Source organism: Atractosteus spatula, chromosome 8 (genome assembly GCF_055471065.1).
Source record: "Atractosteus spatula isolate fAtrSpa1 chromosome 8, fAtrSpa1.hap1, whole genome shotgun sequence".
Lineage (NCBI taxonomy): Eukaryota > Metazoa > Chordata > Actinopteri > Semionotiformes > Lepisosteidae > Atractosteus > Atractosteus spatula.
The window spans coordinates 55,272,232-55,286,067 of record NC_142713.1 but is presented as its reverse complement, the minus strand read 5'-3'; the positions used below and the strand labels follow the sequence as shown (position 1 = coordinate 55,286,067).

The following is a 13,836-nucleotide window of genomic DNA, read 5'->3' as shown; positions in this document are numbered from 1 at the left end:
ATAGAATTAATATCTTTAATAGATAGATAGATAATACTTTATTAATCCCGTAGGGAAATTGATGATAATACAGAGATATCATAAGCCACAGCAAAGTTTGCTTATACTAACCTCATAACAGGCTCTTGGATAATTTTGCTCAGTGACTAAGGGAGATATTACAACTGGTAAAACGTGGGCATTATGACAACCTGACTACCTCACACTCCACCTACTAAAAAAAACCCACATGGATGCAGTTAAAGACTATATGCAACAAAGCAATAAATGGGCATTAACTGTTAACTCATGGATTCTAGAGCAGATAGACAGAAACAAATAGAAATCAGTAATGCACAGCAGCCAAATTTAAGAAATTAAAATAATGAAAATGTTGTTCCTGCAATAAAACTTACATTTGTCAATGCTATCCGTGCAACAGATTTACATTTGGTGAACACTAAGCTTCTGATTATACAAGTTAACAAGGTGGTTTAATCAGAACCCATGAAAATTGTGCGAAATGCAGATGTGCATACCACGATACTGATGAGTGACGACAGCCATGTACAGAATGTTTTCTCCTGTTGAAACTTAACATAATGACACTGGTTACAGGACCCTGTTTGCTGGCATTATTCAACTGGCAACATGCAGCCAACTGAATCAGAATATTGCAGGTGCAAGCAAATCTAGGCAGATCACAGACGGGAATTTCAGAAAATGGTCATGCTCGAGTGGCACATCCATTATGCTTGGCCAGATTTGCGACAATACTCAGATTATACCACACCCAGCAGAACAATGTGCTGCACACTGGGAAGGCCCAGGAATTGACCATGCTTGGAAATGAGGCTGATGAAAGAAATTGAAACATTACTGGAGATGACTGACACATTGTTCAGCTGGTCATCTATGAAGAAAAGCAGATTCAAAGACTTTGTAAACATTCCAGGAATACAGACACTATCTTTCAGGACTTTAGACGAGGTACACTGGCTATTGCGATTCCAGCTGTGAGATGCAACCTTATGGTTATTGATGGCCACTGCCTTGCCAGAGTGAAAACTGAAAATACTACAAAGTTCTCAAGCATCAAGACACTTTACTTCCTCATGCATCGAGAAACAGAGCTCATTGAGCGGTCTGCTTTTATCCTAGAAGCACGGTATGAGATACGCAAGTGTCGTACATTAGCACAGATAAAGCACAGACTTGCTCACACGTTCAAGAACAAATCAAGATAGTCTGTGAATAAAATTTTAAGCAAATGCTACCCGGATTTCAAATGGATGGTGAGAGAAAAAGACTATGTGCAAAACAGATGCCAACATGCTGTAGAGTGATGGGTTGACAGTTTTGGCACGGCTTCTTAATATATGTGGCACTTAAGCTTCTCGCACAAAAATTTCCATTCAAGCCTTTTTATTGAAGTTTTACAAGGGGAACAATATGTGAAGATAAACAAGTGAAAAAAAAGTTTCCAAGTTATACATCCCCTATAATTGCTGACTCTAGATCCTCTCCCACACACCTTAAACCACAGAAATATATCAACTTAAAAAATTAAAATAAAGACAGAGATAAAGCAGAATCTTAGATAAAAACCAAAGAAAAGACAAGTGGAAAATAAAGGATAAGAAAGTAAATTAAAAGAAAGAAACAGGCAACAACAAGATGCTGATTTGTTCATCGGTGTGATGCTTCTTGCATGAAATTTCACCATGGTTTCAGTTTAATAAATCAAAATCAATCATTTGGAAAAGCTCTTGACGATAAGTTGATCTAAAAAAACAGACAAAATCAGAAATGACAGGAAACACAAATATGTTCTAAGGTAAAGTGCTCAAATCCCTGAGAAGCCTAATTGATGTTAATCCCAGGTACATTAGAGTTTTACTGTACCTTTAGAAAACCATAAATTGCTGCCCTAATTCCTTAAGCCTGCAAGCAACGTGATTAAACATTTTGTTGCATATTTTCCTCTGCTTAAATGTTATTTTATGTTGGTAAATCAAAATGGACATGAATTGCGTTAGCCTGAAGTTGCACAGATCTTTTTTGAGTGCTGAGGGGGATCTGGAGGATCAGTGTGCTCAGTGCAAAACACTAATTAGAGAGAACATTGCTTCTAGACATGGTTATAATTTTCAACACACCTGAAAGACACCAGAGCTGAAACATTTTCAGGGTGAAATTTACATTTACTTCATCTTTTACTTTTTAACACTGCTTCTTTTGAAAATACGACGGTTAATGTACACACAAAAAATGCCCTTTTTTTTTTTTACAAAGAAAGCTCAAAACGGTTAAGATACAGTTAAGTACCTGCTTATATCAGTATTCTTCAGGCAAGCTTATATTAAAAGTGTAAGGGGTATGTGAATTCTTCTAAAGCAATTTCTTTAATTAAAATCTAATTATGGATGTGTGGTCCACTAATTATTTTAATACAATAGGGTGGTCTTCCTGGCCTCATTTTAATGAGCTCAAACTCAGATCTCACCAGGCATTTTTCAGAAAGCACCGTTTTCCTTGCTTTCCAGTCCATTTATATTAATGAGCTTCTAGTCAATTTATAAAGAAGCTCCTTACAAAGTTACAGTACACCTTTAGATTGTTTCTCACTCACACACAAAAAACACACCTCTCGCACTTTGAGGTGGCTCACATCCAAGAGCTTCACTTAAGGACAGGCCCCCTCTAGGGCACAACATTCATAGCAAACTAAGGAAAGCTACGAAACACTATCATTTTTAAGCTTCTGCAGTAGTTCACAAGTTCAGTATTTCTGTGGGCGTACAGATGGGTTTTCACAGAGGACACTGTGAGGGCTGAGCTACTCCCTGCCCCCATGTGTCCTTTCTGCACTAGTTTCTTACTAGCTCTGACGCATGCCTCAGCGATGGGAGAAGAGTGGTCGACCATATGGAAAGCATCACTTTATGCTGAATCACATACTCCTACAGTTCTACCACCTTCACCGTTCTGCTTCCACAGCTTACTCAGTTTATTATATCATTACCGTGACAAGGAATATTACCCATCATCACTGAATGCACATCAGAAGACGCCTATCAACAGAACACAATACAATATCCACAAACAATGATTAAAAAACCTATCAATTTGGAGCGAGGAGAGTGCAGAATATACCATTTTAAACTGGCCTTTATAAATATTACGAAAATATGAACATTAGAAAGGTGGATAATGAGAGGAGGCTTCTTTACACTCAAGCATTCAGTAGTTTAGAGGCTGAGTGAATTTCGTCCAGCCGTTTCTTAGAGACCTAGAATGTGTTCTCAACCACGTGGCTGGAAAGCCTGTTTCAGATACCTACATTTTTTTATATTTGTATATCTGTAAACAAATACCTAAATGTATTCCCCTTGCAGTTTCCAATTGTGAGCATATGTTCTTGTCTATACTCCCTCCCCTAAAAAGTTGGCAAATGTTAACTAAAAAATAACCACGCAACCGAGTTGCTGCATGAAAGCACAACAGTGTTACGCATTCTGAAAGATGCACTGTACTACCTTTGAGCTACTCAACACAGACATGTGCAAACTTGCAAAGAAAATGTTGCGCCAAACTCGTAAGACAAACAGGACAGTCTTCTTTCCCGAGATTTTGCCTGTGCCCTTCCGCAGGGAAGGGTGTGAAAACCTCTCAGGAGCAGCATCTCCAGAGCTTGTGGTATACAACTGCTTCCAAGCCTTACTAGAGACCAACTCTGCCACTAACAGCCTGGCAGATACTGGGTGGACTGAGGGGATCCAGTGACAGAGGAGAAGTATTACTAGACTGTTAGAAGTACTGGTGCCCAGACCTCCCTGAGTGAGTGTGCAGACTCCTAGCCAGAGCTTGGCTTGTTAGCTTCACTCTATATAACCTTTGCAGGCAGTTCTATTAGTGACGCATGCAAGCCCAGGGAAGCAAGAGGAAATATGGAAATTTAACAAGTGCCTGAAGACTGGTGCAGAAAGGAGGGATTTAGGTTTATGGGGCACCAGAGGACTTTCTAGAAATGGAGGAACCGATCCAAAAAGGATAGGCTGCACCTGATGAACCGAGGAGGTGTATGTAGAAGACTCAAGGAGCATTTACACAAGAGACCAATTCTGGTGGGATCAGAAAAGCCCTGGAAACAAGAAGAACTAACTCAAAACAAGTATCTCATGTGCTAGAAGCACAAGGAATACACTGCAAGAACCTGAGGCTGCTAAACAGGGCTAGGTAAGGATGACATGGAAAAAAATAAAAATAATGGGTACAGAACTGAACCAGGGCACTACAGACTGTTAATGGACAGGAAAGAGTAAGTCGTCATAAGGAGTACAACTTCTAATCTGTGGTATCTCCTTAATCCGTGGTATAGGATTAAACTGAGGAACCTAAATCTCTTCAATCTCGAACAAGAGAGACTGAGAGGAGATCTGATCCAAGTATACAAAATCCAAAGGAGTATAAATAGGTTCCACCTAGGGGAATGTTTCCCATTCAGCAGTATGACATGGTGGTGACCCCCTGTCCTAATATTTGTCATAGTAAACCGAGTTGTTCATTATGTTTATGCACGTTTAAGAAACGGTTGGATGAAAATCTAGGTTCACTTAACTAAAAACAAAATCACCAAACCAATCAGTGTTTTGTAAAGCTTGAGCTGAGTTTTCCTTGCTTTGACTTCCGCACTGATTGCAGTGTACCCAACTATTTTGTTTATTTTTTAATCGCCTCCCTACACTGCATCAACCACAAGTAAACAGCAAAATGCCCTTCATGCGGAGCTTCCTGCAGGTCAGAATCATGTTTATTTTCTTATCTCCTGCATGAGATCACAGTGCACTTATCAATGTTAAATTTAAGTTGCCACCTATCTGTCTAATCTGTTACTTTTTCCAATTCTTTCTGTAATTCCCTTGTCACTTTTTCGTAACTCCCTTATTTGCAAACCTTGTTCAAACTTAATCAGATTAAATTAGAATCTAAACAGCTGATGTAGATCAGATTGTACAAGAGGCCTAAAACATGTCCCTACAATACACCACTGCATACATCTGCCAAATTAGAGCTTATGGTCCTTAAGGTAATGCACCATTTCCTGTTATTTAAATAGTGCTGAAATCTATGTAGATACACTATCTTGGATTTCTAGAATTTTAATTTAAGAATTAGCCTTTCAAAATGGTCTTTATAAAAAGTGATAAGGGACCTTATCAAAAGTGTTCTGGGAATTAAATATATCAATGTGTCAGTGCTGTCAATTACATCGTCCAACAATCGTCCTGTTCTAAATCTGTGATTGCGGTCTCCTAAAATGCCAGTACTTTGTAAGTATGCCTGTATTTTAAATCTCTGCATCATTTCCATAACTCTAGCAACAGTAAAAGAGCGACTGGTCTATACTTTCCTGGCTCAGTTTTTGCCCCCTTAATGGACCAATGTTACATTTGGAATTTTCCAATCTGTTCATTCTGCTCTCATCCAACAGTTGGTTCATGTACCTTCAATTTGCCACTGGGAAACACATGAAAGCCAGTGTACATGCTACATGAACAGCTGGTCCTGTCCAGCTTTTTTTATGTATGTACCAGCTCAAGTGTCTAGTGAACAGTGTTAATACTTTGATGAGTATAATAAAAACTAAGTTTTAAATTAAACTAGAGCTGAAGTCTTTAACTCTGGTCCTGGAGAGCACCAATTCTGTAGGAGTTGAAGGCAACCTCTCAATCATCACTCTCTAAGGATTCAGAACAATCTTACTGTGATCACTTAAACAGGCATTTTGCTTGTTAAAATAATTTAAAGATCATCTGGAACAAGAACCACAATCCCTTGGTCCCCGAAAGACCAGGCTTTGCTTCATAGGACAAATGTATTGCTGATGTGATCAATTACTGACAATTACTGAAAAGCAGGTGATCCAGGGCGACTTATAAGTTTAACTCGATTAGGGATCTCTAGGACTGAGTCCACATGGCTCATCTAAGAAGAAGAAAATCCTACCACACAGTATAAGGAGAGTCAAACCCAGCACAACTTGTCACTGGCTATGAGCCTTCAATAACAGCTGGAATGAAATGCAATGAAAGATGTTGCATTCTGAGTATCTGGGGTATGTGGGATGTGTGCGAATGCACAGGAAGTCTGTGCAAATCATTTCAAAAACTGCCTTGCACTGTGCCATGTACTCCATTTAGCCTCCCATGCAACCCTTAAACTTCCACAGGTTTCATAACAATAAAAACACTTTCACCCTTTAACAGATTTAAAGCTACAAGAAAGAACCTACATCAACTGCTGCTTTATGCTAAATATGAGATCATGAATTACCAAGACTCCTGAGCTGGTACCAAGAGCTTTGTTAAGATCTTCTGTGATGTTGAGTAATTATCAGAAAAATGATTTCCACATGGGCTAGCGGCTAACAGAATAATCATGCTTTGGGGAGTTTCCTTTATGAGCCATTCAATTCCATTTATATAGACTTTAGATGATGTACATTGGCTTTTCAAGCCACTTTGGCAAATATCCTCATCTTATTCAGCAACAAAAAAAATATACTAACCAATTAACTGTCATGTTCAAACAAAGACAGATATAGTAACAAGAAATGCTTGTGATCTTACTTTTATTATTATTTATATCTTTCACTATGTAGTTTTCCATAATGTCATTTCTTATTTTATTTTAGAACACAAGAGAGGCTACAAATTAGAGGAAGATATTCACCCCATTTTTTTTCTATGTTGGTAGCAAAGGATCTCATCTAGCCATTTCTTGAAAGAAACTGGGACATCATCTTCAAACGCATGGCTGGGTAGGTTATTTTACACACCCAACCTTTTGAGCACAGTAGTGCTTCCTGGTCTCAGTTTTAAATGTACTTTCCAATAAAAACAAATGATCTAAAATAGTGAAGAGAATTTCACTGAATTTAACCTGAGAATTTCTCATAATTTTAACCTGTTTAATTTGTGCATTTTTGCACTTTTCTACACTGTAAGAACTTGGAAACAAAGTACATAGAGAAGGAAAAATAAAGAATGAGATGCTTAAGTTAGGACACATCTTTTCATGTATAATTTTGTCTCTTTCTGCCTTTCAGTGTTTTTCAGGAACGGCAACAGAGTTATCTAAGAATCTTACAATCGAAATATATGCAAAGATTAGTTTGATTTAGTTATCTTTCAGTAAGTATTTTAAAGGGTGTAAAGACAATTACCAAACTTTTCTAAAATTAGACCTTAGAATCTAAGATCATCCCAGGGTGCATCACTTATTTTGCTTCAAGGGGGTAGGCAAACAAGTTCAAATAGCTGTCAATTGCAAGTGAAAACATTCTTTAAAATACACATCCTTGAGGACAAACACTTGTAAAACAATCTAGGCATGAGACTAGTCTGTGAGATTTCAATTAACTAAACTACCACCTATCCCTATCGTTATATGACTACAGGAAGATGTTTTATAGGAATGTTCACTTCAAAGACAGAGATGGCAAAATTTTTGCCTTAGCATTTCACAATCGACCTAGAAATGATTGATGAAGATAAAACAGGCAGAAGGCTTCCAGTCACACCTACAACACAAAATCTTCCAACAGCATTTTCTCCTTTCCGATTTCATTTTTTTTTACTCTTGGCAGCCAGCAATTCCTTCAGAGATTCCACTTCGTAAACAGCTGTGATTTGGAAACTGGAAAGAACGCGATTGGACCGCTAAAACGTATTTTTCTCCCCCTTTTGCCCAGTAAAGTTGAATCAAATCACCCCCCCTAATAACTGCACAGCACGCCTTTTCTGTGTTTTCTATAAAGTACTGCTTTCAACCGCAACCCAGACCTGTAGGTTAAGTCGCTATCGATAAGGAAAAACTAGGGGACTTTTTTTACTGCCTACTGACTTGACTAAGGACACTGCGGAGCTTTTAAGCACTGTGGAAACCAAAAAGGGGAAGTAATGAGTCAAATTTGTTATTTTGTAACCTAATTAGCTAATGGGTTAAAAACACTTTAAAAAAAAATAAATATGCATACAAATAGCTAGGAAATAGGAACGGGTGTTAAGGAATAAAATTGTAATGGAATTGACGTTCTCGTTAAGCAAAACACAAAACAGGTTCTTAAATCGACCAAAGTTGTAACAATGTCAACAGGAGAGCAACAACAGTTGCAATGCGTTTTTAATTCGCATTTTTTTAATTTTTCATTTCCTACGACATTTGGAGGAGCTCTTAAATGCAAATCCTTTAATGATCCCAATCGCATAATGAAGACAGAAAAATGCTTATCCTTTTACACGACGTGCTCACACTGTCTTCATTTCGTTGGGTTTTTTTTTCTTTATGATAATGACAGCGAAAAAAAAACCTACTTGCAATGAGGGGAACTGAAGTTTTTGACATCTGGAAAATGAGAAGTGGAAAGAAGGGATATGCGTTCATATTCCTGCTGAGATCGTAATTCATGGATGAAATTTCCTCAAGAACGGACACCACAGAGAGGTCTAGCAAATGGGCCGAGTCCGCTGTATTAAACTAGTCTGAATTGCGAAGACTGTGCTATTTCAGTGGAGTACGACGTTAAACCACGTAAAATAAAGTATTTTACACCACTTTGGCGACACACTACGTTCCAGCAATTACATTAGTTTGGCTAGTCATAAAATGGAGAATTACTATACAAACTATGGTGTTAGGGAGAGTAAGTTACAACTAAATAAATGGGCAACATTTGGGGGAAAAAATCTATTTTCTGGACTGAAACCCCATCTCCCCTCTCTCTTTCCTGAGCAAGAACGTATGTGCCAACAGACAACAAAAGCTCAGCGATTTTTTTAAAGCTTTTTATTGTAATTTAAAAAAAACTCCAACCGAACCTTCTCTATATTTAATTATTTAGCGACTTTTCTTGATGTACGTATGCGCCCATAAAGACTAGAAACGATGCGTGTACGTTTAAAAAAAAACCGTGTAAAACAATATTAAAACGCTACCAAAATATTCTTTAAATGTGAACGATTCACGTTGCTAATCTTACATGGGGGGGGGGGGGGGGTACGGGTTTAAAGCTTTTTGAACTCCACACGACCTCAGCTCGGTGCGAGATAATCTTGGTACTGAAATATCTTGTACATTTTACTGGATAAAGTTACATTTGCTCCAGGTGAAAGGCAAACCTAAATTCGGACTTCAGGTCATATCGCACTGCGTTTCATTTTTATTTTTTTTATTTTTTTTTGTCCACGATGCTTTAAATCAAAACGTGTCGTTCGCCTTTTTTTTTTTAAATAGCCTAACCTGGTCGAGCTCTTCCCTACAAGCAATACTATACTTTTTTTTTTTTTACCAGACCACCACCACCACCACTACCTGTTCGGGTTTTTTTCCGAACCGAATCTGGAGGCCAAGGTCGCCTAAGCACCTTCGCTCATCCTCCACAGCCCCTGTTCACCTGCTCCTGTGCCACGTTAACGACCAAGGCCCCCGGTGATACCGACAACAACACACCACTGCGAATATCTGTCGAGATCACGAACACGACAAGTAAGGCGCGGTGATCGTTAGCAAACTTGAGATGGCACCCATACCCCCCCCCCCCCTCTCCAACACAGCAAGCATGCGGCCACTGAAACTGGGCAGAAACTCGGATGGCGAGCTGGCTGCGTCTTTCACCATCCTTACCCACGGGTGCCGAGTTCACTCGGGTCGATCAACTGGAGCATTGATAACTCGGTGTTGGGAGGGGGGGGGGGGGACAGTTTTTTTTTCCTCCTTCAATTTTAAGCCTCTCGCATCGTCATCAGCCCCAGTGACCACCGTCCGTCCATACTGCACCCGACCCCATTCAAATTCACGTCAGCTACACGTGTGCTTTCATTGTGGGGCAAACTGACCCCCTCCAGAGAAAGACAGAGAGATAAATAGAATATATTTTAATTTTAAATTCCCTTTCACGTGCAGGGAGGTTGTGCGAGGGTTTTTTAACGTTTCCCCCCCCCCGTTGTTTTAAGAAGTCATGCCCCGAAAATGCCCCCCATCCGAAACCGAGCGCGATGCTGCTCAACCCGCAGGAGGAGGAGGAGGAAAAAAAAAATGAACTTGACAAACTCGCACAGAAAACGGGCGAAAAGCGACCCACGAGTGGCGTTATTACGGGTACAAAACACACACATACACACACACACGAGAACGAGCCAAAAAGCCCATCAGATGGCGATGGTACCGTGCACCCTCCTGCTTATAAATCAGTAACTAAAAAAAGGGCACTTATTCGCACAACTAAAGCGCCGGTCGGGGGCAGAAGGAGGGGCGGCCGATCCAAGACTGTGATTTTGTGTTTTAACTCAATTTCCACAAGTTGGAGAGACTTCATGCCCCCCCCCCCACCACCACCCCCGATGCCCCCGAGCCGGCGAAGGGAGGGCAGATTACCTAACTGTAGCGGGCTCGCCTTTCCTGTTGAATTTGTGGGGTGTTTTTTATTGCCCCCCCCCGTGAAGTTTCACCGACCTGTCTTCCGAGTCCATGCGGCTCAGCGGCTCCCCGTCCGACGATGACATCTCCACGCTGGCCCTCCGCTTCTTGGCGGCGCCGTGTTCCCTCTCCCCGCTGCCGTTTTTCTCCGGGGCATCCTCGCCTTTGCCCTTGTTGCAGTCGCTGGAGCCGGACTCGCTCTCCTCCCTTTGTCCGGGCTTCAGCTCCTTCTCCGCGCCGTCCCCGGGGTCGCTGCTGCTCGCCGGGCTCCCCTCGCCCGCGGCGCTCTCGCTGCTCATCTCCTCATCCTCCTCCTCGTCTTCCTCCTCGTCCCCGGGCGCCCCTGCTGCTTCGGCTGCCCTGGCTGCAGCCGAGGGTTTCACGTCCACACCTCCTCCTTCTTCTTCTTCTTCGTCGTCGTCGTCTTCTCTGTCCCGGTCGCCGTTCGTTTCTTCCATTTTCACCGCCTGGCCGTCACCCGGCTCTTGTCCCGGCAGCGGCAGGCCTCGCATCTGGTCCTCGGTCTCTCCTGTCGGCGGCGCCCCGTTCTCGTTGCTAGGTGATGGGGAATCTTGCTCGGCGCTATCGGTGGAAGCGGCAGCCATCTTTGCGAGAAATGTCTGTTTTTTTTCCCCCCCCTGCGTCTGTCTCTGCTATTCACACACACATAACAGAGAGTGCAGTAGATCCACAGGAGGTTGAAACAGGGACGCTGGAGGAGGAGGAGGTGGTCAGTGACGTCATGACACATGTTCACGTTCATTCAAAACGCCAACACGTGCTCTGGAAAGTACTACAAGCTTCGCTTTACACCAAGGGTGCGTAGACATCTGGACCTTGCACAGGTTGTAGGCACGCTTTTCGTTTCTTTAAAACTCTTTTGGGCGTTATGCGTTTGAAAGGTTATTCCAAAACATAAAAGGCCACTACTTATATGGTTATTTTAGTGATTGCAGAAGAGCTTGATTGTACCAGTGCTTTCATTTTAACAGAGCTATGACTAATCTTCCAATTAAGGCTTTTAGGAACCAGTGCTTTTTTTTTTTGCCTTTTAAAGTTTAAAGTTTTCAAATGAGACTAGATTAAATGTTTTCTTTGGATGATTCCGTTCTTCTCACCGATAGTTGTGTTTGTATGAGACTTTGCTTTTGATTTTTTTTTAAAAATCAAACGGTAATTTATCAAAACAACTTATTCCCCAGTTAAAAATGTTACAGCTTTTCAGGTTGATTTTCTTAAGTGTCTTCTACCTACTTTTCAAACCTAAGTACAGAATATATTATTTTTTTAAGACGTTAACCGCGTTTGGTTGAAAAGGTCAGTAACAATGTTGAATTTTGTGGTGTAACATTTGCCTGTTAGAAGCAACATCCAGCAATGACTGAGTATCAATTCAGAATCGGCAAAGACTATTTACTGTACTTGAACAGCAGTGCAGTGTGCTACCTCTGAGTCATAGTCGTTTCAGTATCCCACAGTGACTTCCAACACGGAGCATCAGGAGGATCAGTGCTCATGGCATGAGCAAAAGTACCTTTCTTATTAAGTCTTCAATTAACGGTATGGGTTGCTGCGGTTTTAAGGCTAACCCAGAAACACAGGGTTTAAAGCAGAACTAACTCTAGGCTGGATGTCATTCAATCTCAAGGCATTCCTACACTCCCCACCAAAACATGAGAAGTGCTCCTCAGTGCCCCCTCCTGATAATGTTACAGGGGAGCATGACAGTGGCCAGGAAGAGCCTCCTGCTCAGTGCAGGAGGCACAGGACTTGCAGAAATGTCCAGTGTCTCCATGGCAGCAGCTAAGTGCATGTCACACAGCAGAACTCGAAACGACTTCTAGTCGGAGAGCATGTCAAATTTAACAACTGCAGTTGCTGAATCTCGCTGCCTTTGCTGTCCTAGAGGGTGTCAAACTATATGACTGGGAATCGCAGGGGGTGACTAATTACACGATTCCCTCACGACTTTTCGTCATGGTTTTCCAAATCTCGCACTGCGCCACGAAAGTCCCGCGGGGCCGCCTCATTTTGGCAGCCAATCAACGTGGAGCACACCGGAATAAGAGGAGGAGCACCGCACGAACGTCAACAACAAACACGAAATATCGAACAGACATCGGTGCTGGCTCCAGAGTTTGACGAGCCTCTCCTCCATTTGCACAGTCCAAAACACTCGCTTTCCTTCTTTCCCTGCAGCCGCGTAGTTCTTCACTGTTTGTGGGCATTGTCTGCGTTGTACTTCCGGTTGAGCGCTCATTGGCGGTGACAGTCACAGGCACAAGAGCCCGCCCCTACTTGCGACTTGCGACTGGCTACGAGAAAATCAAACCTGTTTGGTATGATAGGAGTCACAGAGAGTCGTAGGGGCTATTAAGAGGGCTATAACTGAGTCGCTGGGGGTGTCACACTACACAACTGACGGAAACGGGCGCGCACTGCGACTCTCTCCAACTCGCTGTGATTTTCTTACGATTATGTAAATGAAGGCTACGACTGAAAACCCTGGTAAAAGTCGTGTAGTGTGATGCTGGCTTTAGTCAGCCCAAAGTGCCTCGAGTTCAGTGTTTCATAGACTACTGGCAACAGCATTTCCTCAGCACTCGCAGGATGACCAGAGGAACTGGCCAGTGGGCAGTGCCTCTCCTTGCGTCTGCAGGTAGTGATGACGATGTGTCACAGGGTGCGGCGAGTCTCTCTACTTGAGAGAGCCCAGCTCGCATGACAGCCCCTCTGTGTTCACCACTAAGCCCAGGACGGGGGTGCTGGCAGTGGCGGCTGGCCCCAACACCTCCTTCTGGGCTTCTGCCTGCTCTCAGGACCCATGTGCAGGACCTTCCAAATTCAGGTGCTGAACTCCAGAGCGATGCTCCGCTTCAAAGTGAAGTCAAGACTGGACCACCTGTCTTTCAGGCTTCTGGAAGCTGAGCCTCATCTGCTTTGGCAGACGCTCTGGTTCCTGGGGAGGCAAGTCCAGCAGAAGTCATGGATGAGGGCATAGAGTGGTCTTCTCACATCAGACTTGACTTCCCAGCTTGTGCTGAGGAGACCTCCTCAGCCTTCCTCTTCTGCGAGGCTCCTGAGGTGCTGCTGGGGCCATGTCCAAGCTATAGAGTCAGTGTGCTCCCCTGTCTGTCTGCTCCAGGGGTACCCATTCCTGATCTTACCCTACCATCTGGCAGAAGGTTCCGGACACTCTAGTCGCACACAACTAGACTCCAAAATAGCTTCTTCCCCAGAGCCGAGCTGGTGACGCCCCCACTCCCTCTCATCATACTATGATCTCTCCTCACTTCTTCCTGTACCCACAATGACTGTACTCCAACACCACTACATACACGACAACTGAATGTAAGCCGAAATTGTACTTAAAACTGT

At 42.4% G+C, this 13,836-nt stretch overlaps 1 protein-coding gene across 6 annotated transcripts in view; it reads right to left on the bottom strand.

Annotated features, from left to right (window-relative positions):
* The window catches only part of aebp2 (AE binding protein 2), a 72,681-nt gene extending 61,509 nt beyond the window's left edge, over positions 1-11,172 (bottom strand). For all 6 annotated transcript variants that reach the window (XR_016091490.1, XR_016091489.1, XM_088923956.1 and 3 more), the window contains exon 1: positions 10,495-11,172. Coding sequence is in view for 4 of the 6 variants with exons in the window: in XM_088923956.1 (XP_088780082.1) it covers positions 10,495-11,063 (569 nt within the window). In the remaining 2 variants the exon portion in view is untranslated. The remainder of the gene's footprint in view (positions 1-10,494) is intronic.
* Between the last annotated feature and the right edge of the window lie 2,664 nt (positions 11,173-13,836).